The sequence below is a fragment of the Lucilia cuprina genome, chromosome 4 (assembly GCF_022045245.1).
Source record: "Lucilia cuprina isolate Lc7/37 chromosome 4, ASM2204524v1, whole genome shotgun sequence".
In the NCBI taxonomy this organism is placed as follows: domain Eukaryota; kingdom Metazoa; phylum Arthropoda; class Insecta; order Diptera; family Calliphoridae; genus Lucilia; species Lucilia cuprina.
In genome coordinates, this window is record NC_060952.1 from 20,282,849 (window position 1) to 20,310,785 (window position 27,937).

Consider the following 27,937-nt stretch of genomic DNA (forward strand, 5'->3'; position numbering starts at 1 on the left):
TATAAGATATATGAATGGCTCTCTTGATGATCAGCTGGATCTACGAGTTGTTCTGTTCTGTTTAGCTCCGCCTATCTCATTACAGAATGGAAGATAAATATTCAAAAAAAGACAATATCCTTATATTGTCTAAAGTTCTAGACTGGCTTTAGCGTGGTTTTGTCTAAGAAAACTTATGATCTTTCAGATATTTAAATGGTTTGCCGATCGCCATGATCGAAGGATGGGAATAAATTCGTCATAATTTTAGTTGAATTTCAACAAGTGGAAGTAAGAGAGAAAACATAACAGGGCACATAACATTCAATTCCGTTTAAAACATTTATAATGGGCGCCAATTAATGTAGTTGATCCTAAGAGAAAATATGATCATTGAAATATTCTTCAGATATTCAGAATAGCTTTCTGACTGCCAGGACTCCTTGATGAGAATGATAGTTAAATTACAGCAAATGAAAGCTAGAACGAAAACAATATCAGATATCGACCAATTGTGTTAAAAAACAATTGATCGATATTATAATTTTATGATAACAAGTTCTATTTTTATAAAGAAAATTTAGATCTTTCTGATATTTGAATGGTTTTCCGATCGCCAGGACCGAAAAGTAGGAATGAGTTCGTCAGAATTTTGATTAAATATCAACAAGTGAAAGCAAGAGAGAAAACATAACAGGGTAGATATTGATCGATTTCGTTTTTACAAAATGATGATCTTTTCGATATTTGAAAAGCTCTCTGATCGTTAGGGACAAAAGATAAGAATGAATGTTTGTTAAATTTCAAAAATGTCCAAAGTCAATAAGATGCCTTAAAAGAGCGTAAAATTATTCAAAATCTTGCTGTTACTTACTTTTCAAAGTTTTATGTAAAAACCTGATTAATGATCGGGGCCAGGAGCAATGTTTGATCGCAAGATTATCCTAAAGAATGTGTTAAAACCAGGACCGAATAAAACTTCATGTTGAAAACACACTTGAAATTAGAAATTCAGCTAAAATGTACTATCATCCCATAAAGGATAATAACGATCGATTTTACTCGATCGTTTTAATTAGGTTTTTTAAGATTTGCATAAAAATTATTACAAATTAAATTGTTTATTTATTATTAATTTTTTATTTATTAAACACAGCAACATTGTTACTAAAAAAAACCAATAATAAAGTACGTTTTCCCACCACAAAAACCACTAAATTTATGATCAATTAAAAATCAAACTAAAAATTTAGTTTTTCCAACCAAATAATTATTTGGGAAAATTTGTTTATTTACAAAAAATAAAAAAAATCTACATAAATAAAACAAATCTTTTGTTTTCAAAGAAAACACAAAGCAAACGAAATTATAAACATAAAATCTGTAGACATATATAAATCAACGACGCGTGCCAAATGTTTAAAAAGCAACAAAATTTCTTTTTATTATAATCTTATTTTCATGCTCCCGAGAATAAACAAAAAATAAATTTTCCTAACAAGATACAATTTTTTAAGGTGAAAAATTAGCCAAAGATTAGAAAACTATTTATACAAATTTGATTAAGCAAATTCTATAGTGTTAATAAGAACATTAAAAAATTTGTGTTTTGAAATGCTTCTCTTTGATTTTTTTATTTGACATAAATGAAAAATTGTTTAACATAATTAAAGCTAAAAGGAGGCAAGACAAACTATTACTTTCAACTTAATGTTGCTTGTAATTAGCAATATCTTTAAAGTTTTTAATACAAAATATTGTGTGTTTTAGTGCAAAAGAAAATGTTGGGAATTTTGATAAATGTTCTACATAAACAAATATGTTGATTACATTTTAAAAACCAACATTTATAATAAACATTTCTTGAAGTAAAAAGAATTTTTTTTTTTGTTAGTAGAAAATTTTAATTTAACGCCATTTTTCTTTAAGTAATTTAAAATGTTTTTGACTGTAATTAATAGCAAAAGATTCATTTCTTTATGGTTGCATATCTTTTTTTTTACAAAAAATCCCAAACAATCTCATTTCTATCATTGTAAATGTCATAGTACTGTCACTAAAGTGTCATGATTTGTTGTTGAAGTGTCATTATGTCTGTTGTAATAAGAATTTTCTTCTTTGTTGTTTAATATTGAGAATTTATGAATTTATGCTAAATGATTTTGGCAACATTTCAAATAAGCTAAAGAACACAACAACTACAAAAACTGAACATAATATTTAATCTTTTGCCAACAAAGTTTTTAGTTTTTTTTTCTGATACCCTACACCACTAACATAGGGAACAGTCTTGGAGTGTAATGATTACATTTTCAATTATAATTACATGTTAAATAACAAGTAATTGTAATGGAAAAAAATCAATTACAAGTAATTGTTATGGAAAAAATTCAGTTAAAAGTACTAATTGTATGTAATTAACAAAACTTCAATTACACATTACAAGCAATTGGAATTGTCTATTTAATGAATTACTTTATGTTTTCATTACTTCCAAACCTTGTCGGAAGTAATTGCTCAATTGCACGTTATTGTAATAGACCATTAAAACTCATAAGAATTTTAAATAAATAATATCAAATATCGGTCCAACTTTATTTCAATATAAATTTTCAATTTTGTTCGAGTCCCATTTGACTTTCCCCAGCCCCCATAAAAATTTTAATATAGGAAATTAAAAAAGTTATTATCAGTAATGATCGGGCCTTATTGTTTTCTAGCCCCCACCCAGAAAGCAGGCTTTAACATTCAGCATAAGTAAATAACTTTTATATATACATAAATCTTTCCCCGTTTCCCTAATTTAAAAGGGATCGGTCAATATTTTCCTTTAGTCCCGATATAAATCCACTTTCAGAAAATCAGTTTTGTATCAGTATCAAAAATTAGCGAATCTATTTTTTGAATATAAAACTCAAATAAAAACGACCGTAGAATTAATCGTAATGATCGTGCCTCATTACACCCTAACGTTTATAATTTATATATATTTAAATTTTCCATATAAATCCTTCCTCCTTATTTTAAGATGATCGGTCGATATTTTACTTTAGACCCCCTCCCCCCATTTAAAGCCATTTAAGAAAACAGCAAAAATTACTTTTATATATAAGACTCAATGCTACGATAGTTTTTCATAATGATCAGACCTCATTGGACCCTAACGGCCTTACATATTTGCTTCCACCAAAATGCATTTAGCATAAATAACTTTTATATATACATAAAGCGATTGGCCTTAATATGAAGAGGATCGGTCAATATTTTACATTAGCCCCCTATATAAAGTAATTTTTTGAAAGTCTGTTTCACTTTTATACATAAGATTCAATGCGACGATCGCTTTTCATAATGATCAGACCTCGTCCTTATATAATTAAATAACTTTTATATATACATAAGTCGTTTGATCTTAATTTAAAGAGGATCGGTGAAAATATTACTTTAGTCCCGATATAAAGTAATTTTTAGAAAATCTGTTTTGAATCAATATCAGAAATGAAATGTTTAAAAAGTAATAAAGATAAAAATGTATCATATGATTGACCCAGTCCAACTATACTTTTCTATTTTTGTTGTATTATTAATATTATATTTATAAAATGTTGGGTGGTTTTATCATTTTATTTAAAAAATATTTACATATTTATTTATTATAGCTGGTATTTTTAGTGGTCGCACAAATTATCCCTTTAATGTAGTTTGATACTTGTTTTTTTAATTGTACTTAATTATATATTTTATTTTGTATTAAACAAAGAAATTTATGAAAATAAGAGAAATTAGTTTAGTTACATTAATATTATTTAGAAAGGTATTTGTTTTTCAAATACAAAATGGTGAACTTGGTATTACAAATCTAAAAGACTTTAAGGAGAATATGTTCGTTAATTGTTTTGAAAGGGTGACGTCCTTAAAAAACATTCTGCGTCTTGTATGATGGAAACATTTGGCGACTTTTCCTGTATTTTTTGTAATTTAAAACCAAAAATTTTGTTTTTGTATAAAAATAAATTTCTATTATATAGATGTTTGCTTGTAGATTTTGTATCTAAAAATAATTAAAATTTCTAAAAATATTTTATTTTGCCAAATTTTTTTTTTCACTTCCCTCTCCTTTAATTTATACATATTTTGATATTGATAATACTTATATGTTGTTGTTTTTTTTTTCTTTCATCAAAACAAAATCTATTTTTGATTTTTTTTATCAAAACATAGTAATAAAATGTATAAATAATGCAAAACTCATAAATTTTGCAAAATATCAAATATTTCACAAACTGAATCATTAAAAAAAATGCATAAATATTAATTTTATATAAAAATATGAAGAAAAAAAGTAAAAATCTCTTGTTTGTTGGATTTTTTATGAACATTATAAAATAAATTTAAAAAAAAAATTATCTATTGTTTTCATAAAGAAATGGACACTAATGACAACTGTGAAATAATAATATGACAATGCCCTCCCCCACACATAAATTTATTTCCAATGGATCGATAAAAAGTATATGAATTTGAATTAAATTCTTTAAATAAACTTTAATTGAAAAAAATTATAAAAAAACAATTTATATTAATGAAATCCTATTTCAATTTTCTCGTTGTAGTTAATAACCCACTGCATTAACTGATATCTAAAATTTTTTTAATAATTATTAATTAATAATTTTATTTTCTCAATTTCTCTTTTCTAGCTGAAGTAAAAATGCCTAGCGGTAAAGTTGACAAGCCCGTCATTCAAGACAATCGTGATGGTACCGTTTCGGTTAAATACGATCCCAAAGAAGAGGGCACACATGAATTGGTAGTAAAATATAATGGTGAACCTGTTCAAGGTAAGATTTCTAAGATTAAAGTAAACTTTAAAAAGCAAAAATTATATTTAAAAAAAAAATTGTTTAGGTTCACCCTTCAAATTCCATGTTGATTCTATTACATCTGGATATGTGACCGCTTATGGCCCCGGCTTGACTCATGGTGTTACCGGTGAACCCTGTAACTTTACCATCTCTACCAAGGGTGCCAGTGCTGCTGGTTTGACCATGGCTGTTGAAGGTCCCAGCAAAGTTGATGTAAGTTATAAATACTTAATATATTTTTGAAAAATTCTTTAATATTTTTGCAAAATTTTCAGATCAACTATCACGATAACAAAGATGGCACCGTTTCCGTTCAATATCTACCCACTGCCCCCGGTGAATACAATGTTGCCGTACGCTTCGGTGACAAACACATTAAGGGTTCTCCCTATGTTGCCAAGGTTACTGGTGAAGGTCGCAAACGTAATCAAATCTCTGTCGGTTCTTGTTCGGAAGTCACCATGCCTGGTGAAATCACCGATGCCGATTTGCGTGCCTTGAATGCTTCCATTCAGGCTCCCAGTGGCTTGGAGGAACCTTGCTTCTTGAAACGTATGCCAACTGGCAACATTGGCATTTCCTTTACACCTCGTGAAACCGGTACACACATGGTGTCCGTTAAGCGTAGTGGCAAACATATTCCCAACTCTCCATTTGAGGTCACCGTTATGGAACGTGAAGTTGGTGATGCCAAGAAGGTAAAGGTTTCTGGTGCCGGACTTAAGGAAGGCAAGACTCACACCGAGAATGTATTCTCTGTGGATACTCGCAATGCCGGTTATGGTGGTTTGTCTGTCTCCATTGAGGGTCCCAGCAAGGCTGAGATTCAATGTACTGATAAGGATGATGGCACCCTAAACATCTCCTACAAGCCCACTGAGCCTGGTTACTATATTGTTAACTTAAAATTCGCTGATCACCATGTTGAAGGCTCACCCTTCACCGTTAAAGTTGCTGGCGAAGGCAGCAACCGTAAACGTGAGAAGATTCAAAGAGAACGTGATGCTGTGCCTGTTACTGAAATTGGCAGCCAATGTAAATTGACCTTCAAAATGCCTGGCATTACTTCCTTCGATTTGGGCGCTCGTGTTACTTCCCCCAGTAATGTGACTGAAGATGCTGAAATCCAAGAAGTTGAGGATGGTCTTTATTCCGTTCACTTCGTACCCAAGGAATTGGGCGTCCACACCGTGTCAGTCCGTTATAAGGATATGCACATTCCCGGCTCTCCCTTCCAATTCACTGTTGGTCCCCTCCATGACTTTGGTAGCCATTTGGTTAAGGCGGGCGGTAGCGGCTTGGAACGTGGTGTTGTCGGTTTGCCCTGCGAATTCAATGTTTGGACCCGTGAAGCCGGCGGTGGTTCTTTGGCCATCTCCGTTGAAGGTCCCAGCAAGGCTGAGATTGAGTTCAAGGATCGTAAGGACGGTTCCTGTGATGTGTCATACAAGGTCACTGAACCCGGTGAATACCGTGTTGGTTTGAAATTCAACGATCGCCATATTCCCGACTCACCATTCAAAGTATACGTTTCCCCCGATGCCGGTGATGCTCACAAATTGGAGGTACAGCAATTCCCCGAGGGCAATATTCAAGCTGATGCTCCTTATCAATTTATGGTTCGCAAGAACGGCGCCAAGGGTGAATTGGATGCCAAGATTGTTGCTCCCTCTGGCACCGATGACGATTGTTTCATCCAAGCCATTGACAGTGAAATGACCTCCGTACGTTTCTATCCACGTGAAAATGGCATTCACGCCATCCATGTCAAATTCAATGGTGTTCATATTCCTGGCTCACCCTTCCGCATTAAGGTCGGTAAAGATGTTGCTGATCCCGCTGCAGTACATGCCAGTGGCTCTGGCTTGGAAGCTGTTAAGACCGGTCAAAGACAAGATTTCATTATCAATACCTGCAATGCTGGTGTTGGTACCTTGGCTGTAGCTATTGATGGCCCCTCAAAGGTGGCCATGGATTGTACTGAAGTTGAAGAAGGCTACAAAGTGCATTACACTCCCTTGCTGCCTGGAGATCACTTTATTTCAGTGAAATATAATAACATTCATATCATTGGTTCTCCATTCAGAGTTAGCTGTGAAGGTAAGAGTGAAAAGATTTCGATTTTCTTAAGAGATATTCTATTTTTACTATTTCCTTAATCAGGTGAGAAATTGGCTGATGAGGGTACTCAAGAAACATCCACTGTTGTGGTAGATACCGTGCAAAAGGTATCAAAGGGTGGTAAACACAGTGGTGTTGTTATGCCTCACTTCAAATCCGATGCCTCACTAATCACCTCCAAGGGTATGGGCTTGAAAAAGGCCTTCATGGGCAAGACAAACACCTTTACCATTAATGCCACAGAAGCTGGTAAGTTTTGTTTTACGAAATTTATAATTAAATCAATTATTTATTGATAAATTTTTTTGTACTCTCAGGTAACAATATCCTTTATGTGGGTATGTATGGTCCTAAGGGTCCCTGTGAGGAATTCAGCATTAAACACACGGGTCGTAATAACTACAATGTTAGCTACATGGTACGCGATCGTGGTCAATATATTTTAATAGTCAAATGGGGTGATGATCATATTCCTGGCTCACCTTTCCAAATTGATGTCTAAGTCGTTATACAAGCAACCCCATTAAGCAAAGCTCCTCTACTCCCCACTCAAATTCAAAACTGAGAAAATCTTGCTTTTTCAAATCACTACTTTTGGAAAACATTTTTGAGAAATTGAAAAAAGAAAAATAATTATATAATTTCCACTTCCATACCTATTAAAATTAAGTTTTTGCTTTCTTTTTTTATTAATATATATTTTTTAGAAATTGTTTTTGTATATAATATGAAGGAATTAACAAATCATTTTTATTTAGTTTTTTCTTTCATATTCTCGAAAATTTCATAAAAAAAGTAATTAAAAATTCTTGTCTCTTAAGTTAAAATTTGTGTGTTTGTAAGAAAGTAAATTATTTCGCCTTTTTTGTGTCCTTTTTTTATAGTAAAGTTAATCTAATTTTTTTGTTTGTTTTTTTTTAACTATATAATAATAAAAGCAATATCATTTTTTAATACATAATTATTATTTTTTTTTTAAACACATTTATAATAAAATTCAAAGTAATAATAATAAAAAACAAAATGTATTTCTGTTATCCATACATATATTATTAATTATATTATGTTTTTATGTTTTTTTATGATATTTTTTTCAAATATAAAGTAATTATTTATAAATAAAATATTTAAAAAATTAAAAAAAAATATTTATTTAAATGATGTTATTTTTTTAAAAAATAATTTGAAATTTTGTAAAAACAACGTTAGTATAAGTTTGTTTAAGAACGTGATAAACTGACTAGACTTTAGACTTATATACAAGGTGGGGATTTATCTCATCTGTTTATGTACTGGACAATAAAATAGTATGTATTTTTACTAAACAATAGTCTATACTATAGTTAGGAAGATAGTGAGTTCTCTAGCTGAATAATTTATTAATTGAACTTACCTTTTATAATTTAAAATCCTTTTAAACTCGTTGTTGTAGCAGCTTGGCTGGGTTGACAATCCTTGGTCGTTGTTCGTTGAACTCCGAGTCGTTCCAGTGCGAAGAACCGATTGTCGTGGGAACGAAAACTCCTAGTACTTGTTGGTTTTGCCTTTTTTTACCTTTTAAAGTAGAAGTCCTTGTATCAGGTGATGAGAATCTGGCCAGAATTTTAATAATTGTTAAACTAATTGTTAATGCCAGTACTTTTTGTCAACGAAATATGCAACAGTGTCACAATAGATTACTGTATAGACATGACCCCACAAGCTAGTCAAAAGACTAATCCATAGCGTAGTAAAAAGGCATTGACATAGAATGGTCAGTCGACTAGACAATAGATTATTCCATAGACTAAGTTAACCCGTCCATAAAACAGTTAATCGACTAGTACATAAAATAGCCAATAGACTAGTTCTTAACGTAGTCACTAGACTAGTTAATAAACCAGTTAATTGATTATTTTGTAGAGTAGACAATAAACATGTCAGTAGACTAGTGCCTATGCTACAGAATAATTCTTAAAGTAGTCTATAAACTGGTCCATAGATTAAGCTGTAGCCTAGTCCATAGATTAGTCAGTAAACTAGTTAATAGACACACAAACGAAGTACATATATCAAAATTTGCAAGCTAGTTAATGTCCGGCCAACCAGATTATGGAAAATACATTGGCTTTTGTTAAAAGAACTTTTGCTTATTATTTCACTCTTTAGAACCACTTTTTTAATCATAACTTTTTACAAATGGATGAGAGGGTAATTTTTTATAAACTTTTAGCAATAAGTAGGCATAACACCTCTTTATGAGAACTTTTCCTATTAGAATTAAGACACAAAGCTAACAACTTTTCCGGCAAGTGGTTGGAGTGCTGCTTAACCGACGCTTAGCTAGCCGGAGAACTAAATACTTATTATTGGTTATTAAAAAGACTTTTTAATACATTTTCTATTGATTTTATATATTTTTAAATGAAAATAACGAAATTTTATTTTATTTTACCAAGACTTATTAAACTTTAAACAACAACTGGGTATTGCACCTCTTTTCTTTTTTGAAACATTTTACTAATTACATTTTTAAACTTTAAACAACAAGTGGGTATTTCACCTCTTTTCTTTATAGAAACATTTTATTTATTATATATTTTATTTAATTACACTTTTATCTTATTAATTTATTTTCTTATTTAAGATTTTTAACACATTTTTTCACTTTTTCATTTTGCAATTAGATTTTGCAAACTTTTTTTTTGCTAATAAGAAAAATCACTACAAAAAAGCGCCAATTACTTAAAAAACAACAACAAAACTAAACAGAGATGCCAAATGCAATTGCAGTTGGAAAAAAATAAAAATGACATTAAAAAGGTATTTAATGTAAAGTACATAAATACGCAACTGTGTTGAAAAAAATGTAATGAATTTGTTGACACTACTATAAATGAAAACGGAAACAAAATTTTGCCAAAGAAAACAGGAAATGTTTATGTTTAATATGAAAAAATGTACAAGAGAATTTAATTTAAAAATAAATATATGTACAATAAACATTTGTATGTATATTGTGTATAATATTATGCAAAAGCATCTAGTTATTTTCTTAAGTATTAAGAAAGCATTAATCATTTTCCATTTCCTGTTATTAACTAAATATACTAGTGACACCAGATTAGTTCCTGTTTTCCCACACAGTTGTTTAAATATGTTCTTAAAAAGGCTACCTTTTAACTTTTCAATTGAAATTGCATTTGACATCTCCCGTCAGTTTTGTTATTGGGATTTTAAAGAAATTGGCGGTTTTTTCTTATTGCATTTGACATTTTTCTTAAGCGTTGTTAAGAAATTGGCGGTTTGTCGTGAACAAATTTTCTAATTGGTGAAAATATTAAGAAAATATAAAATAATTAAAAAAATCCTTTATAATTAAAGAAATAAGAAAAAGAGCAGTGAAATTGCCTGAATGCTTTTGATATATAAGTGAAATTAATGTTTATTTAAGAGGCACAATGCCCAATTTTTGCAAAAAGATTTTTTTTTTTGTGTTTTATAAGTTATTTTTTTTTTATAAAAAAAAGTAAAAATCATTTAAATATGATGTTACATATTTCAATGTTAAATTAATTTAAATTAAAAAAGAAAGTGATATAAAGTGTTTTTAAGTGAAATTCAATGTAATTCCTTTGTACGGCCAGACGGGAGTCAAAGCAGCCACCAACCATTAGCAAAATTCATATTTTAATGTTTAATAGTTATTGTTAATAATAAAAAATTAATAAAATAGTGATATAAAATCTCTTATATAAGCTGTAAAGTTTGTCTTGTGCTTTTAAATCAAAATCAATGTTAATCCTTTTGTCCGGCCGGTCGGATGTCAAAGCAGCCACCAACCATTGGCAAAATTTATATTTTATTGTTTAAAAGTTATTGTTTATAATAGAATCTATAAAAAATAAGTGATATAAAATGTATTAAATAAGGTTCAATGATTAGCTTGAGCTCCAAGCGGCCAATTTTTTAAAGTCAATTGTGAAACAAGAAAATTGTGGCTTGTATCAGGTCTTGGAAGCCGGGGCTGTTAACTAAAGTTTAAAAAAAAGGTATGTATAACTTTTCACTTGATTTTTTGTTTGCTTTTGTTAAAGAAATTTATAGGATCCCAAAGAAGAAGTCACAAAATCTTAAGGAGCGCATTAAAAGTTTTTTTTTCAAATTTCTAGTAAAAAATCAGATTATAATTAAATTGAAAAATTAAACATTTATTTAACAATAGAAAATTTTTCTTACATAAAACACTTAAAAAAAAGTATGACCAAATACATAAATATATAAATTTTTTAACGTAAAACTATTAAAGTAACATATATTTTCAATCGGAGGACAAATACTATTTAGTTACATCCGCAGTTACATTACTAAGAGATTCATAGAGATCACCATATTGTCCCAAATTATCTAAATCATCATCACTATCCGAAGAAGAGAAAATATTATTACCGCTCAATGATGCCGCTGTAGGAGGTCTGAAATATATGGTTGAATTACTATTGAAACGTTTACGACCAATATAATATTTTAGGAATTTCTCAGCAGGTTTTTCGCCAATAACACCACTCAAATGCTCCTTGGTGATGGTAAAATAACCATCACTGGTAAAACTGTGAGCTGGAGCCATAGAACGATTGTGTGGTGCATAAATTAGAATGCCTTTATGAGTCATTTGATGGTTTGTATTTAGAGTGACATCTTCCTGTTGTGAGTTTTCTACAAGTTTCTCTTCCAGAGTTATGGCAGGTGGCTGCGGTGGTGGTTCGATATTTGTGGTCGATGTCACTAGGGTGCAATCACTAAGTTCGTCATTTTCAGCTTCAGTTATGATTTCTTTTGCTGCAGTTTTTGTTGAACTTAAGCTAGAATTCATTTCTGGGGAACGTATAGTAGTAGAGGTTACCGTTGTACTGGCTGCAGCCTTTTTAGTTGATACCTTTTTATCCTTAGCTGTAGATGAAGTGGCCTTTTTCTTAGTAGCTTTAATCGATTTTTCTGTTTTAGACTTTTTTGTTTTAATTTCCTTAGTTGCCGTTTTGTTTTTATAAGTTTCATCATTTGACACTTCTTCTAGACTGAGCATTTTATCAGTAATTTGTCTATTAAATGCCTTACTCTTTGAAGATAAAGCAGTAGAATTACAAATAACTTGAGTTTGTGTAGGTGCAAAAAAGGTTTCTTCTGTTGATGTAGTTGTTATAGTGGAACTATTATTTTTTGTAGTTGTTGTTTTTGGAGGCACCGTCTTGGGTTTGATAAATATATTTTCATCATCACTAGGATTTAACAATTCTACTTTCAGTTCCTTCTTTACTTCTATTAGTTTTGGTAATTTTTCCATAATTTCATCTTCTTTATCAATGTCTAGACTTTGATTCTTGTTTTGTCTTTTACGAGTTCTTTGATTTTGTTCTTTTTCTTCTAATTGCTTTTTGTTCTTCCTTAATGGTTTTGTAGGTATAATTTCATGTTTTTCTTTTTTATTTTTTGTAGATTCTTTATTCTTTTTCATTTCCTGTTCTTTTTCATATAGTTCTTTTGATGCTTCTATGGCCATTTGTAGTTCCAGATCAAAGGTTTCATTTTCACAGTTGTTATCAGCATTTGAAGTTGTCTTTGCTTTTGTAGTTTTAGATTTGCCTTTAGTGTTGTCCTTGGTTGTTTGCTTTGAATTCATTGTTTTTATTACATTTTCTTTAATCGGGGCAACTTCATCCTCTATCTCCATAGAGGGTTTTGAACTCGAGGCTGAGGTTTTAAGCGATTTTTGAGGCGAAATACAATTTTCAACATACCATTCTTCTGTGGATGTATCAGCAACATGTCTGGAGAAAATAAAGACAGTGTAAATCATTCTAATTCTGGAGTAAAATGGATTTTATGAATTTTGCATTATATTATAATAGATTATCATACATTCTTGTCTATAGTCTCTATAATAGTCTAGTCTCGACCATAGTTCTATCTATAATCTAGACCCAAGTTTACTTTATTGTCTTTACACTAGCGTAGAAATATTTCTTTAGTATTGTTTATAGTCTGGCTTATAACCTCAATAGAAATCTAAATCTAATATATTAGGATAGGTAAGAGGAGCAGCCACTCAATCAAACATCAGAGGCTCACATGGGTCCACTTGGTTGCGGTCCCGTTGTGTTACCCTAGTGGTCGCAGGAGTTTATTTGATTTTTACTTTCTACTTCCTGATTTAAACCAACCGGTATGATTCATAAAGTTTAGGATATTCTTGAGCCATATCCCAGATAGCTGTTCCAGCCAAAACATTGTTGTTATAGCAGCGACACATGTAAAGTCGTTGTGGCTGGATTGACAATCCTTGGTCATTGTTCGTTGAACTCCGAGTCGTTCCGATGCGAAGAACCAAAACATTGTTCTCTGCTTTCATTGAATGAAGGGCAGTAGCAGAGAAAATGAAGTATTGCCTCTTCTTTCTCCTCATTATTCTTCTAACATCTACAGTAGTCGTTATATTCCAGACCAATTCTTCTGACGTGATTACCAATAGTACAGTGTCACGTTATGACTGATGCCAGCATTCTTATCTGTTCCCTACGAAAGCTTATTAGTAAGCTTGACCTGGAAGCATCGTTTACTATATTGTTTCGACATATTCTTGTTTACCGCCTTGTGTATAGCATTTGCAATAAACATGTCTATTGTCTTGCCCATAGTCTCGTCAAAAATCTTGAAGTCTACTCTTTAGTCTTGAAACTCGAATTAAAAAGACTAAAGTCTTGCCTCTTGTCTACATTATACAATCTAGTATAAAGTCTTTACTATAATCACGAGACTACAAAGTCAATTTTATAGTCTACTCTATAATCTGTGTTGTTAAACTTTATGATTGAAATAAATAAAACTTACTTGTAGTCCTCACATAATTTTCTCTCATTGCAACAGTGACACTCCGATTCCCGTCTACAGGGCCTATTATCACTATAAAATTTACCATTTCTTTTCATTGCACGACGTCTTTCGCATACGCTGCTAAATGAAGCCGAAGACGACGATGATGATGAAAATGATTTTGTCTGGGAATGGGTGTAATAGTACATGCGATTCATGCGTGCCGAATTCATTTTTATGGTACTACGTTGTGAGAAACGTTTAACCATATCTTTAGATAAAGTCATGGGTGTATATTTATTATGGCTTGGGGTACAGTGGTATTGATTACAACATGCAGGTAAATGGTTACGACGCCTACGAGGATGATCTTCATCATTATAATAGTCTGAATCGGATGAAGAATCTATGGCACTGCAACTATTACTATAGCTACGTTTACGCAAGACTTTACGTCTTTCTTTGTGTGAGGAAGAAGATGCAGGTGGTGCGATCATCTCATTTTTACGAGATTTTTGTAAACGTGCCAAGTCGTAATGATTATGATGATACTCTACTTCATTTACAAATTTACGACGATGACGTAGAGCCTTAAGATGGCACTCATCTTCAGCTTTTTCACAGGCATATTTTTCTCTTAGGGCCTCTCGTGTGCTCTTAACCATACGATAAGTTTTAATCATGGTGGTAGTGGAAGCAGCATTTCTAATTGCACCAGCTCTACTGGAACGTATATATCTAGCTGTTTCTCCCGACTGTAAAGAATCATCAGAATCATGACTTATATCTTTGTTACTAGTACCACGATTTCTACAAGATCTGCCAGCTCTTCCAGCATGTCGAGTTGCTGACGATATTGGACAATCTCTTGTGTAGCCTTTTTTCTTGTCTTGAGGTACTGTATATAGCATAGTGTTGTCACCTCCATACAAGGAATTGTGTCTATTTAACCAACTGCCTACTTTATCTTCTATTTTTTGCTTATCAAATGTACTCAGAATCCTTTCAAATCCCGACTCCTTCAACTGACGATTATGTTCATTTATAATGGGCATAGTTTGATTGAAAATATCTAATAGTTTATGTTCCTCATTATTGGCATTCTCCGGTAGAGCCAACGTCTTATTTTTGAACAGCAACGAGAATCTTGTAGTATTTGTAACATTTCTTAATACATCCGCATCCAATGGCACTTCTTCAAAATCGTCATCTTCCATGGAGGCCAATTCTTCATGTGTATCATTTTCATCACATTCCGGACCATAGATGTCCTCCAAGTTATTAATGTCAATCTCTACTAAAGTTTCTTTTTCGGCCACATTCTAAGATAAAAGCAAAGAAAAAATTCCAATAGTTTAAAGTGTTTTTGTAGAAATATAGAAACTTACATCTAAAAAACTGGCCCACGTCTTTGATCTTTCATAGGTTAATTGTTGCAAATGCTCCAAATCAAATAATTTGGAATTCATTATGAAAACATTTAAAAGAATTTATAAAAATTTATTCAAAAAATTCATAAACCTTTTCAACAATTTTCTTTTTTTTTTGAAAGTGGCGTCATACAGGGTTGTTTTGAAATAGTACTAAAATATAAAGATCAAAAGCACAGAGTTGTTATAATAGATTAACCCTCAAATGAGTAAAATATAAATGTAAAATATGAAAATTGTTAAAATTATTGTTTTAAAAATTATATCAAAACCTCAATAAGATTTTATGTTTTAACCAGTATTATATTAGAATTTCGTATGAAAACCTCGTCAAAAACTCAGAGTTATTATAATAGATTAACTCTCAAATGGTTAAATATGAAAATTATTAAAATTATTCTTTTAAAAACTTTTAAAAACTCAACAAAATTGTATGTCAGAACTAAGTGTCATATTAAAATTTCGTATGGAAAACCAGTCAAATTTTTTTACCCGGAGAAGGTATTTTAGTTGTTTCTTACAAGAATCAGCTGAATTTTTCTTTGAAATCTTATGGTTTTTTATAAAAATCTCACATATTATGCGTTTGTGCTAAAGTTTGTAACACCCAAAATATTGGTCCTATACCAATCGGCTCAGAATCAATTTCTGAGTCCGTCTGTCCATCTGTTTGTCTGTGTGTCCATGTAAACCATGTGCTCTACAGATCACAATTTTCAAGATAATTTGATGAAATTTGGCACATACTCTTTTTTTAATAAAATCGGTCCATTATTTCTCCTAGCCTCCATACAACCGTACCCCCGAATCGTGCCTTTAGGCTCACAATTACATTAAATGTTTTATAATGTCAACAAAAATCAGCAAACATTAGTTTTATAGAACAATACAAGACAATATTAATTTTTATAGTGATTGGGCCTCATTTGACCCTAGCCCCCATACAAACTCCCCTTCAGAAAATGACTGGAAGGTCAAAATTAACTTATAATTACGATCAAAATCTTTTTTTTAATTTATTCCCAATATATCTGCAAATGTGGCATTGTTTTTATAACTACCATCTGGCATCTTTCTAAATGCAACAGATGACATTTCTACTACTAAACAAATACAACTCTGTGTTGACAATTTTTATTTTATCAGCTTTCATTTAACAAGTTTTTTAGTGCAGATTACATTATGAAAGACAATTATAATTTTGCAAAAAACGTGTTGAATTCATCAAAAAACATCACAGAAAACTTAAATTCTGAATAAAAAGCTCAAAAACAAAATAAACTACCAAAGTAAACACAAAACGACAAATAATTGCACCTGAAAAAAGAAAATCTAAAAATAACCTTTTTTAAAACCATAAACGCATCCAAAAACCAGCAGTGAAAGTGTTTGTAAAATAAGAAAATTATTTATTGCAAAAACCTTTAAAGTGAAAGGTCAAGTAAAAAATGTTTCTAAGACGTTTTTTCTCCTCCTTTGCGGAGCCTTTAAATCAGCCGGCAGATTTAATTGGTTGTCTGCAACAAACGCCACAAGTTATAAGCAATGGTTTTGGTAGTGCGACGGGAGCTGCAGTGGGTCTAGAGAGTTTAGCCTGGTTGCAAAATGTAGCACCCTGTTTTCCCTTAAAAGGCGACCAAATACAAGTCATAAATGAACCCAAACATTTCTATGATACCTTAGTACAGAGAAGTGCATCGGCGAGGGAACGTATAGTATTGGCCAGTTTGTATTTGGGTACTGGACAATTGGAAAATAATATTGTGCAAACTTTAAGAAAAAGTCTTCAACAACAGGCTTCTTTAAGAGTAAATGTTTTATTAGATTTCACTAGAGGCACTAGAGGAGAAACAAACTCAAAGACTATGCTGTTGCCTTTATTAAAAGATTTTGGTGAGCAAGTTCAATTAAGTCTGTATCATACACCCAATCTTAGAGGCATGACAAAACGTTTAGCTCCCCCCAGATGGAATGAACTGTTGGGTCTGCAACACATGAAAGTCTACTTGTTCGACGATGCAGTTTTGATTTCAGGAGCAAATTTATCAAATGATTATTTTACCAATAGACAAGATCGTTATATACTCATTGAAGACAAACCTTTGGCCGATTTTTATGCTGAATTTATATCACGGGTTCAAGAATTTAGTCTTGCTGTACGTCAAGATTCTGAAGTGGGTTTGCATCGGAATTGGAAGATTTTACCCTATGAGGGCACAAAGGAAGAGTTTATTAAACGTGCTAAGAAAAGCATTACGGAATTTGTTCAACAGGTCTATAAGACACAACAATTGGCCTGTAATAGCTCAACTGAGGCAGACACTTGGATTTTTCCTTTAATAGAAATGGGTCAGATTGGCATACATCATGATAGCGTGGTGACAAAGAGACTGCTGTCAAATTGTGTACAAGATTCAAGACTTAAATTGGCTACTGGTTATTTTAATTTAACACAAGAATACATGGACACATTAACGCACAAATGTTTAGCACAATGCAGCATACTAATGGCACATCCTAATGTAAGTGGAAGAAATTTTCTGCTAAATGCTAATTAAAAGGTTCTTAACTTTGTGAAAATATTTTAAAGCAGAAATTTTTTAAATGAGTTCAATTTAACTTCACATTTGATATAGATTTTCCCTTTTACTTTAGGCTAATGGCTTTCAAGGTGCCAAAGGACCAGCTGGTGGCATACCAGCTGCTTATACATTAATTGCCAAAAGCTTTTACGAAAGTTTAGTGCGTAGAAAACAGGATCATCGCATTAATTTCTTTGAATATGAAAAACAAGGCTGGACTTATCATGCCAAAGGACTTTGGTATTATCTACCTCAATCGAAATTGCCCAATCTCACTTTAATCGGTTCCTCAAATTTCGGTGAACGTTCAGTAAATCGTGATTTGGAAACACAAGTTTGTCTAGTAACAAACAATAAGCGTTTAAGTCTTAGTTTGCAGCATGAAAATGAACGTTTGTTCAGTCTCTCATCGACGGCTGAAAAACAAATAACCACTAGACCGGTACCGCGTTGGGTGCAGGCAGTAGTTAGTTTATTTAGAAATTTTTTCTAAATCATTTTAAAGACATTTTAGTTGATTTAACATTTGATGAACAACAATATTTGTTAATGTAGTTTAGAATTCAATTGAAAATATTTACTTAAATTAAAAGAATAATGAAATGCCTTCGCAAAAAAAAACTTCCTAGTTGTAAAATGTAAAAGATATTTTTGCCATTTAATAGCAACTCCTTTTTATTATAGATTGTACGTTGTTTGTGTGTGTGGAATACCTCAAGATAACGCTTATTGCTTTTTTGTGTTTTATTTTTTTATTTTCCTTAATGGAGTGCGCTTTTATATTATAATGCCAAATGTGTTGAATTATTTGTTTTACTAAATCATATAATTGTTTGTGTAAATATATACTCTGGGTATTTATGTTTAAAACAAAAATAATCAAAGAAAATATATAATTTTTGGTTTAAAGAAATAACATATTTTTCAAAGTGTTTTATTTGAAAGGAATTTTATAAATTGTGTTTCTTATTCGAGTTTTAAAACGAAATTGAAAAAAAATTTTTAAAAATTTCAAAATTACTCAAACCTGTTGGAATTATTCATTCAAATTTGAGTGATTTCTTTATTTTTAAATTGTAAACTGTTTCCGCCAAACTGCTTGCTACACATTATTACAACTCTGTGCGTTTTTCACAGACAGTATTAGCAACTTTAGCGGTTTTTTAATGCATTGTAACGAGGTTTGTGTAAATTATAAATGAAGTTGGCGAATTTAGCACCAGGTTAGTATTAGGCCAGAATTTTCAGCTCTATCGGTCAATAACTGCCGGACTTAGAGGGAGTCAAGGTTGGACATTTTGATCATACAGGGTTATTTCAAATGAGTGTAACTTTTCACCTAATGTTCTTAGAAGAAATTGTCCAAAGGAGTTCAGATAGCAATTTCTTCATTGTTTACAAAATCGGAATCATCGAGCTTTTATCGAGCGACTGATGAATATTTTCTAAAGTAGTGAGCTATAGGTTCAACAATAATAGAAAAGTCAAAAAGTACCCTTTGAAGAAAGAAAAAGTACCAAAGGATTTCTTTATATAGGTTACCGTTGGGTCTACAATCGAAATGTTTGTAGCTGCTAGGAAACTTTTGATTTTGTGTGAGAAAGAAGGACACTAACATATCATGATTAATATTTTATAATATTTTTCTCTTACACACAAAATCAAAAGTTTCCCAGTATGGACCGCCACTAGATAGAGAAGCAAGCTAAGAACTGTTGAAAGGTAAAATTTGTCATCGGCTGCGGCTTATACTTAGGTTTTACGCGGATATTTGTTTATTTTCGTTACTAAAAATTTAAGAATTTATTTAACTCCATAGGCCTTACATTGCAGTTACTAAAATTGAGGATGCGGTAGTTTATATTCCAAATTTATTGAGAAAAAAACTAAAAATATCAAAAAATACCAAAAAGCCCCCTTTAATATGTTTTCCTTTACTCCGGGTTCTACACTCTTCTGCTCGGCGACCCGCCGATATTGCTTATTAATTTGTTTACCTTGTTGTTTTGTAGTCATTAACTAACTCATTAAGTAATCATTTCAAAAAAAGTCGAAAATAGTCAAAAAGTCGTAATAAGTCGAAAAAAGTCGAAAACACGAAAATAGTAGAAAAAAGCTAGAAGTAGTCAAACATTTTAAAAAAGTGGAAAAAAAATCAAAAACTCTAAAGTAGTCGGAAAAACTCGAAAAAAAAGTCGAAAATATTAAAAAAAAGTCCGAAAAAGTCGAAAAAATTCAGAAAAAATCGGAAAATGTCGACTATAAATAAAATATTAAAAGTCTAAAAGTCGACTTTTAACTTTTTTAAACAAAGTCGAAAAATTGACTTTGCATTAAAGGCAAAAAGTCGACTTTTCGTTTCAACTATAAAACCCTTAAAAGTACGAAACATAGGTACAATTTTTATCTCCTAAACGTCCTATAATCCAAAAATTACTGAATTATTATAGTTTTGTTTTTCATTTATTTAAGACACTGTGAAATTTTTGTTGAGAAACTTTTGATTTTGTGCGTGAGAGAAAGAGATGGTTGATATTTATTTCTCTTTCTCTTACACACAACAATCAAAAGTTTCCTAGTGTAAACCAGGCCTAACAAGCAGTAAAAAATATGTTATAATTGTTCACTGGTTTAAAAAATGTGGGTACAAAAGTGTACAAAAGAGTACTAAAGCACAGTTTTAACCCGTCTATTCCCTAAAGGGTCGGATTTTAATAAAGCACTGGACACGAGTCCAAATATTTTTTCAATGGAATACAATAAGTTTTAAACTGTTTTTGTATTTTTGTAGTTTATAAGATATGAAATTATACTTTTTAACTTTCGAAATCTCGTCATATTGGGGGGAAGGGACGAATCCAAATTTTAAGCCGTCATACATGTGGGAAGGGTCAATCCAAATTTAAACTCTTGAGCTTCAACCGTTTAGGCTGTGTGATGATAAATCTGTCAGTCAGTAACATTAGATTCTAACCCGTAATATTTTCAATGGACTATGCAATAGACTTCTCCCTAGACGTAAACCGTAAATAAATTTACTACCTCTAATGCATAAAAACTACTCTTGTTAATTCTTTATTGATATATTATTTCAAAATACAAGAAAATGTCGATATATCTTAGTTTGTCAGGTATTAAATTTTTGAATTTTCATGTTAAATTCTAAACCTAACAAGCTAGCGTTTTTTTCGCCCACTATCTGACATTTTTTTCAACAAAGGTTGGCAACATAGTGTGGCCAATGCACAATTCTCTTTTATAATTCTTTTTTAGTTTCTCTCGATCGGACAATGAAGTTAGTTGTGTTAGCGGGTAAAGCGCGTGACGTTTAAATATCGTATGTTTTTTTTACATTTCTAAAGGTAAAAATAAACGCGTTTTCGTGTTGTTAATACAAAATAACTGTTAAATTACATGATTTTTATAATTATTAAATAAAAGAAAACGAATTAAAATTAATAAATATCTATAAATTAAAAGAAAAATATATACCTATTAATTAAAACACATAGGTACATAAATTGGCAAATGTGTGAATGAAATTATTAGAAAAGAAAAAATTATTGAAAAAAGTGTTTAGTTTAGTGTAGTGTGTTGTTAATTAAAACATTTTATTCTTAATTAAATGGATAACTACTAAATAACAATTGGATTGGATTATTATTTTTTGTTGGAGTTAAACTATAGAATTAAAGGTATAATTGTTATTATAAAAGTGTTAATTTATGTATTTTAATTGTTTTTAAATAATTAACACTTGTTATTTGTTGTTTATTCCATTTTTTAATATTGCAAATTTTATTACGAATACAAAAAAAATGTAAACAATCTATTAAATTAACTTCCTTTTATAGAGTTTTTTATTATTATTATTTACATATTTTTTGTTATTGTTTCTCTCTCCCTCTGTTTCACTTTTTTGTTTTCATGTTTAGTTGTTTTTGTTTACTTTTGAAGTTTGTTATTGTTTTTTTTCAATAAAATTACTGTTATTGTTGTCTGTCTTTATTATTCTTATGCTTTATTTGCATTTGTGAGTTTTATTGTCAAAGTAATGAAAAGTTATTAATAATTTTTTAATTTGTTTTAAAAACATTTTGTTTATTTTGATTTTCTTAGTTTATTAATTAGCTGACTATTGAAAGCATTAATTAAATGTCTTAAGTTTTTATACCCTACACTACTATAGTGGAGAGGGTATTATACGTTTGTGCTGATGTTTGTAACATACAAAAATATTGGTTCAATACCCACCTTAGTATACCGATCGATTCAGAATCATTTTTTGAGTCGATTAAGACATGTCCGCCCGTGCGTCCGTCCGGCTGTCCATGTAAACCTTGTGCGCAAGGTACATGACGCAATTTTCAAGATAATTTGATGAAATTTGGACCAATCATTTTTTTGGCACAGGAACGAAGCATGTTTTTTGGCACAGGAACAAAGCTTGTTGAAAAAGTTGAAATCTGTCCATTATTTCACCTAGCCCCCATACAACCGTACCTCCCGATTTTTATGCCATAATTACGTCAAATATTCTATTATCTCTCTAAAAATTGGCACAAATAAGTTTTACATAAGTATAAATGACACTGCAGATTTTCGTAAGGATCGGCCCTTATTTGGCCCTAGCCATACAAACCCCCTTCAAAAAATGTCTTAAACGTCTAAAATTGACATTTGTATCGCAATGAAACTTAACAAACTAACTGTTATTTAAAAATATATCTTTTTCCCAAATTTACCGAGGATCGGCCCATATTTGACCTATATAAAGCCTCATTTAGAAATTTTAGTTTTTTTTTTATCAACAAATTGCTTGAATATTTTGGAATAATATTCAACATAAAAGTTTTTTTTTTATAAAAAGTAAAAATTTTAAAAATATACTCATTGTGTAGGGTATTATATGGTAGGCCATGCCCGACTATACTTTCTTACTTGTTTTTAGCAATATTTGTTTTGTGGGTGGAAGTGGGGTGTAGGTGGTATGGTCTACTAAAAGAAAGTTTTAGGATTTGAAGTGTGAAGATTTTATAAAAATTTCTAGATAACCTATTGTCAAGTATTTAACTCATTGATAACCAGATATTTGTAACAATAAAGTATTACCGATCATTAACTCCTCTAGATTTTCTGTTTTCAATATGTTTTATGAGTTCCTTGTATTTAAAATTTTTACATTTATAATTATTTTAATATAATTTACAAAATTTCTTTAAAAATATTTCCTGCTTTCTTCTTTTTATACTAAGATATATTTTTAATTAAATTTATCACCTCCCAAAATAAAACAAACCAAAACATACATATGTATACACCAAAATAAAAATGACTTATACACATCAAAATGATTAATAAAGTTTTGCCTCTAGCTTATAAACCTTTAATTTATATACTCTACACGTTTTTACACAAAAATATTTCTTTAACAAAAAATAAATAAAAACTAAATTATATTTAAATTAAATCAGCAATAAGTAGTCAAAAGTAGCAAGTGATCGCTTAAACAAATCGACAGCAGTCTGATAGATGGACTGACATAGACAAAACGCATGAAATCATGAAAACATCGATCGAAACTGAAAAGAAAAAACATGAAACATCTTATAATTTGTATTGTCTTTTGTTGATGTTTTACAATAATTTTTATGTTAAGATTACAAAATTTATTAAAAAAAAAAATTAAAAAAAAATTTAAAATGCAAATTTTGTATTTTTTTATATAAAGGGTGTTGAAAAAAAGATGTTTATATGAAAAAAAAATGTTTTGTGTTATTTATTTAACTATCCATCCATCTATCTATATATCTATATATCTATCTATCTATCTATCTATCTATCTATCTATCTATCTATCTATCTATCTATCTATCTATCTATCTATCTATCTATCTATCTATCTATCTATCTATCTATCTATCTATCTATCTATCTATCTATCTATCTATCTATCTATCTATCTATCTATCTATCTATCTATCTATCTATCTATCTATCTATCTATCTATCTATCTATCTATATATCTATCTATCTATCTATCTATCTATCTATCTATCTCTATCTATCTATCTATCTATCTATCTATCTATCTATCTATCTATCTATCTATCTATCTATCTATCTATCTATCTATCTATCTATCTATCTATCTATCTATCTATCTATCTATCTATCTATCTATTCATCTTTTCGTCTAAGTGTCAAAAGAAGTGCCCTAGCTTTCCATGCAACTTTTTTCTATTTTATGATCCACCCTTTTCGGTGGATGAATATTTTGAAATAGTTTTTTAATAAATCTGAAATAATAAACTTATCATAAATTCAGGCTCACTTTAGAAAACGACAAAATAAATATTGATGATTCATTAAAATAATAAAAAAAAAATTAAAACAAAGAGTCTTAAAAGGTATTTCCGTATGGAATTTTGCAAAAAAAAAAAATAACATAAATAAAAACAAAAATGTTGATTTAACCCAGTGTTTGAAATAAAGAAATAAAATTTCATCTTCCATTTTTTATGACATGTATTAAATTAAATGAAAGTGAAAATCCCTTTATTTATGACAAAGAAAAAAAAATTCCAACCAGAAATTATAACTTTCCTTTGGTGGTGGATAAATCTGTGTGTTTAAGAAATAAAAAGGAGTTTTCAAAATAAAGTGACCATTTGTGAATGTCATAAAAATATCATCAACAAAACACACATATTGTACACATATGTATGAGTTTTAGTGTGGTTTTTGACTTAAGTAAATGTCAACTAATAATACTTTAATGGTTTTGACAGCCAGTTGTTGTTTTTTTTTTTGTTATATTACGCAGTATTATATAGCAAGCAAGTACTTTATTAGTGTAATTTAGTACCAGCTCATGGCGCTTGACAGTTGTTGAAATGTCACTTTTAGTTTTTTATTTGAGAATTTCTAAGTCTAGGGATTATGTATGTAAATAAGCGTGTAGAAAATTTCATGAGTGTAAATATTTATTAGATTTAACATAAAAAGGCGCGTTTTATCTCTTTATAAAGGTTTAACAAAAAAAAGGTTGAATATTATTAGTTTATTTAGTTTTGGATTGTAATTTATTCTAATAACTTGAGTTTTTTATGATAGTGCTATAAATAAATAAAAAATATATGTAAATATTCTGGGGGATTCCACAAGAGTATTTGTTCTTTTCTAATCTTTATAATAAATATATATACTGGAGTAATTCAGAAATGTATTTTTTTAATGTAAAAAAATCTGACTCGATTTATCTAAACAACTTTTTTTAGTAACTATTACGTGGGTAATTAATACAATAAAGCGAACACTTTACCGATTATTTGAGGGAGCAATTTCAGACAATTTTTATGTTCCACTTATCTTGAATGAAATCTTTACTAAATTTCGTAATAGATTTTATGTTTATATTACTTGTATTACAACTTTTACAATAACTTCTATGCTCTCTCTATCTCTTTAATAAACTTATAAAATTCTCTAAATATTTCTTTCAAAAAAATTACCTGCTACCGAGTTGGGTCAATTTTGCAAATATATAAAATAGACTTTTAAAATATAGAATAAATATATTTTCAGGTAAAATTCTTCGAGTTTATTTGATTTTATTTGGTATTTGATAAAAAGGGATTTTCCGAAGGAAATTTTTATTTTTTCTGTGATGAAAGGAAAGTTAAATTCAGTATGAGAAATGCTGTTACAACTTTTTCTGCAACGTAGATTTTATATCAAATAGGAAAAGTTTGAAAACAATCTCATTAAATGTAAGAAAAGAGATTTTGGAAAATTTAACTTGATATTTTAAGTTACGCCTTTTGGTCGATGTCTATTGGAAAAAAATATGTTGGGATAACTGATGATGTTTGCAAACTAGGCAGTCTGGCTCAGTTAAACGTTAGCTTACATAAGTTTAAAAAAGCTAACAAAATTAGTCAAAAAGATCTCTGGTCTCTCTATATCTATGCCGAAGCCTAATTTAACTTAAAAATTTGAATGTTTTCTCTAAAATTAGAAGTTTTTTTTTTAATTTTCTTAAATTGGTGATGGGCAAACAACTCTATCTCACTTGTACGTAAACTCCCACACGCAGTAAAAACTAACAAAATAAATCAGAGAGCTCATTGATCTCACTCTGCTGAAGCCTGATTTTAACTAAGATTTAAAGTTTGACTGACTATCTCTTTCTGCCGGTGCCTGATCTTTACTTATTAAAACATTGACTGTTTCCTTGGTCTTCTGGATAATCACAAAATTTCGGTGTTTTCTTATTAAAAAGCTCACTTCTTTTTGACACTTCTGTATTAGAACTATTTTGCTTTTATATCTTATTCCAATATCTCGATAGTCTATTTCTTTTTTAGTTATTTTCTTAACTTATTTCATTTTTCTAAGGTCACAAAAAGATCATTTTTCACTATACTATAGTCTAGCTGATTTTCAGTATTTTACTTTTCTAAGGTCACAAGAAGATTACTATATACATATGAATCTTGATAATGTCTATACGACTAATAGTTATTAGCTTCAATTTTTTTTACATTTTTTCGGAATTTATCCAACCTTTTTAATCTAAAAACGATTTAATTTTAAAGATTTTTGAACAGGTTTGGTATTGGTTTTACATTTGAATTATAACACTTTGTTTAGAATTATCTCATCAATATAAAATTAATTAATTTTTTTATAACAATTTAACAATCTCCTATATTATAATATCTAATTGTTCTGATACAATTAATCAATGACAATGATTTATTGCAATCGACATTTGACTTACATTCTATTTTTGGGGATTTAAATACTTTTTAGAGGTTTTTTTTTATTATTTTTGACATTTAAAAACCCATGACAAAAGTATTATGACAACAATCAAAGTGATCATTTACTCGTTTATTATTTCTGAAATTTTGACAGTTTAAGAGGCAATACAACTACACCCTTACTGTCATAAATGTTCTTTCAATGAAAAAGAAACTTATTAAAATAATATTTTCTCTTCTTTTTCTCTTTACAGATACAATATTAAGCTGCAAAATATAAGAAATTTTTGTTAATTTTTTGGCAAACTTATGTCAATTACAATATTTGAAATACAATAAACGAAATGATCACTTAAAGATCAAGCTAAATGATCAAATGGTAATTTTAATTTACAGTGCACAGTAAAAGTTAAAGAAAATAAGTTTATATATATAGATTTTGCCACAGCACCATCATTGACATTTTTTTTTTGTAAATTCAATTTTATATGAATGATCCAAATATAAATGGTTGTGTTTAGTTAGCCTCAATTATCTTTAATTGTTGGCATAATTTGTCAACAGCAGTGAAATTAAATTAAAAAATTTTTCCACTACAATTGAGCAAAAATAATAAAAAAAAAAATACCAACCATTCATAACAGAATGAATGGGTTCGGTCCATTTGACTTTTTCGCACAATTGATGACCAACTAGGAAAGATAATTAAAATAAACACGCGAGTTTAAATTTAAAAAAAAATATATACAACTAAACAAATTTTAAAACTAATATGAAAAATTAAATTAAAAAAAAAAACAAATAAATCTAAACAAAATTTAATTTAAAAATGGTCTCACATTATTCTGCTACTAAATCTTTAACTACATCTTTAAATTGTTTAACAAATAGTTATAACGCTTTAAAAATGTTTAACTTTATTAAACAAAAATGTAAAACTTTTTACATTTCAACGAATCGTGTTAATAGTGTAAAGAAGTTCGTATTGCTAATTTTGATATCTTCATCAATTTTAAATAGCGCTACGGGTGCTTCGTTACATCACAAAGATTACCGCAGTGCGGGTTTATTTGCTTTAAATAATTTTACGGATTTATATGATGCATCATCATCATCCGCCTCCTCCTCTTCGTCTTCTATTAAAACCATGGATTTAACAAGTGTTGAACTGAATAGTATTGATGTGGGCGATTTTGATCCAGCTGCTGCATCAAGAAACTTACAATTGGGTACAAAAGAAAATACAGGTGAGTTTTTTTCTATAAATTTTTACAATTTGCTAAAAAACCTAGAAAATTTTCGAATAGCATTATTTTTTTTTTTGCTCACGAACTAAATATTTTGA

At 29.9% G+C, this 27,937-nt stretch overlaps 4 protein-coding genes across 10 annotated transcripts in view; 3 read left to right on the forward strand and 1 right to left on the reverse strand.

The window, feature by feature from the left end:
• LOC111680403 (filamin-A) overlaps window positions 1-7,580 on the forward strand; it is a 42,121-nt gene extending 34,541 nt beyond the window's left edge. For all 5 annotated transcript variants that reach the window (XM_046950293.1, XM_046950294.1, XM_046950295.1 and 2 more), the window contains 5 exons: window positions 4,680-4,820; window positions 4,888-5,057; window positions 5,120-6,944; window positions 7,008-7,214; window positions 7,283-7,580. In XM_046950293.1, the coding sequence (XP_046806249.1) occupies window positions 4,680-4,820; window positions 4,888-5,057; window positions 5,120-6,944; window positions 7,008-7,214; window positions 7,283-7,467 (2,528 nt within the window). In that variant the 3' untranslated portion in view covers window positions 7,468-7,580. The remainder of the gene's footprint in view (window positions 1-4,679; window positions 4,821-4,887; window positions 5,058-5,119; window positions 6,945-7,007; window positions 7,215-7,282) is intronic.
• A 3,554-nt stretch (window positions 7,581-11,134) lies between these two features.
• On the reverse strand, window positions 11,135-15,362 carry LOC111680402. Its single transcript, XM_023442033.2, has 3 exons — window positions 15,200-15,362; window positions 13,830-15,133; window positions 11,135-12,769 (listed from the first exon to the last, which is right to left on the reverse strand). Exons 1-3 carry the CDS (start codon window positions 15,278-15,280, stop codon window positions 11,284-11,286), a joined length of 2,871 nt encoding a protein of 956 aa, XP_023297801.2. The 5' UTR covers window positions 15,281-15,362; the 3' UTR covers window positions 11,135-11,283.
• A 1,017-nt stretch (window positions 15,363-16,379) lies between these two features.
• Window positions 16,380-18,743, forward strand: LOC111680405 (CDP-diacylglycerol--glycerol-3-phosphate 3-phosphatidyltransferase, mitochondrial). The gene is made up of 2 exons (XM_023442043.2): window positions 16,380-17,763; window positions 17,897-18,743. The coding sequence occupies exons 1-2, from the start codon at window positions 16,690-16,692 to the stop codon at window positions 18,314-18,316; spliced, it is 1,494 nt and encodes a 497-aa protein (XP_023297811.2). The 5' UTR covers window positions 16,380-16,689; the 3' UTR covers window positions 18,317-18,743.
• A 2,370-nt stretch (window positions 18,744-21,113) lies between these two features.
• The window catches only part of LOC111680406, an 88,543-nt gene continuing 81,719 nt past the window's right edge, over window positions 21,114-27,937 (forward strand). The window contains exons 1-3 of one of the 3 annotated variants that reach the window (XM_046949388.1): window positions 21,114-21,518; window positions 26,847-26,971; window positions 27,613-27,839. In XM_046949388.1, coding sequence (XP_046805344.1) covers window positions 26,961-26,971; window positions 27,613-27,839 — 238 coding nt within the window. In that variant the 5' untranslated portion in view covers window positions 21,114-21,518; window positions 26,847-26,960. Of the gene's footprint in view, window positions 21,519-26,846; window positions 27,840-27,937 lie in introns of all 3 variants that reach the window. The other 2 variants (XM_046949387.1, XM_046949389.1) reach the window with 2 other exon arrangements.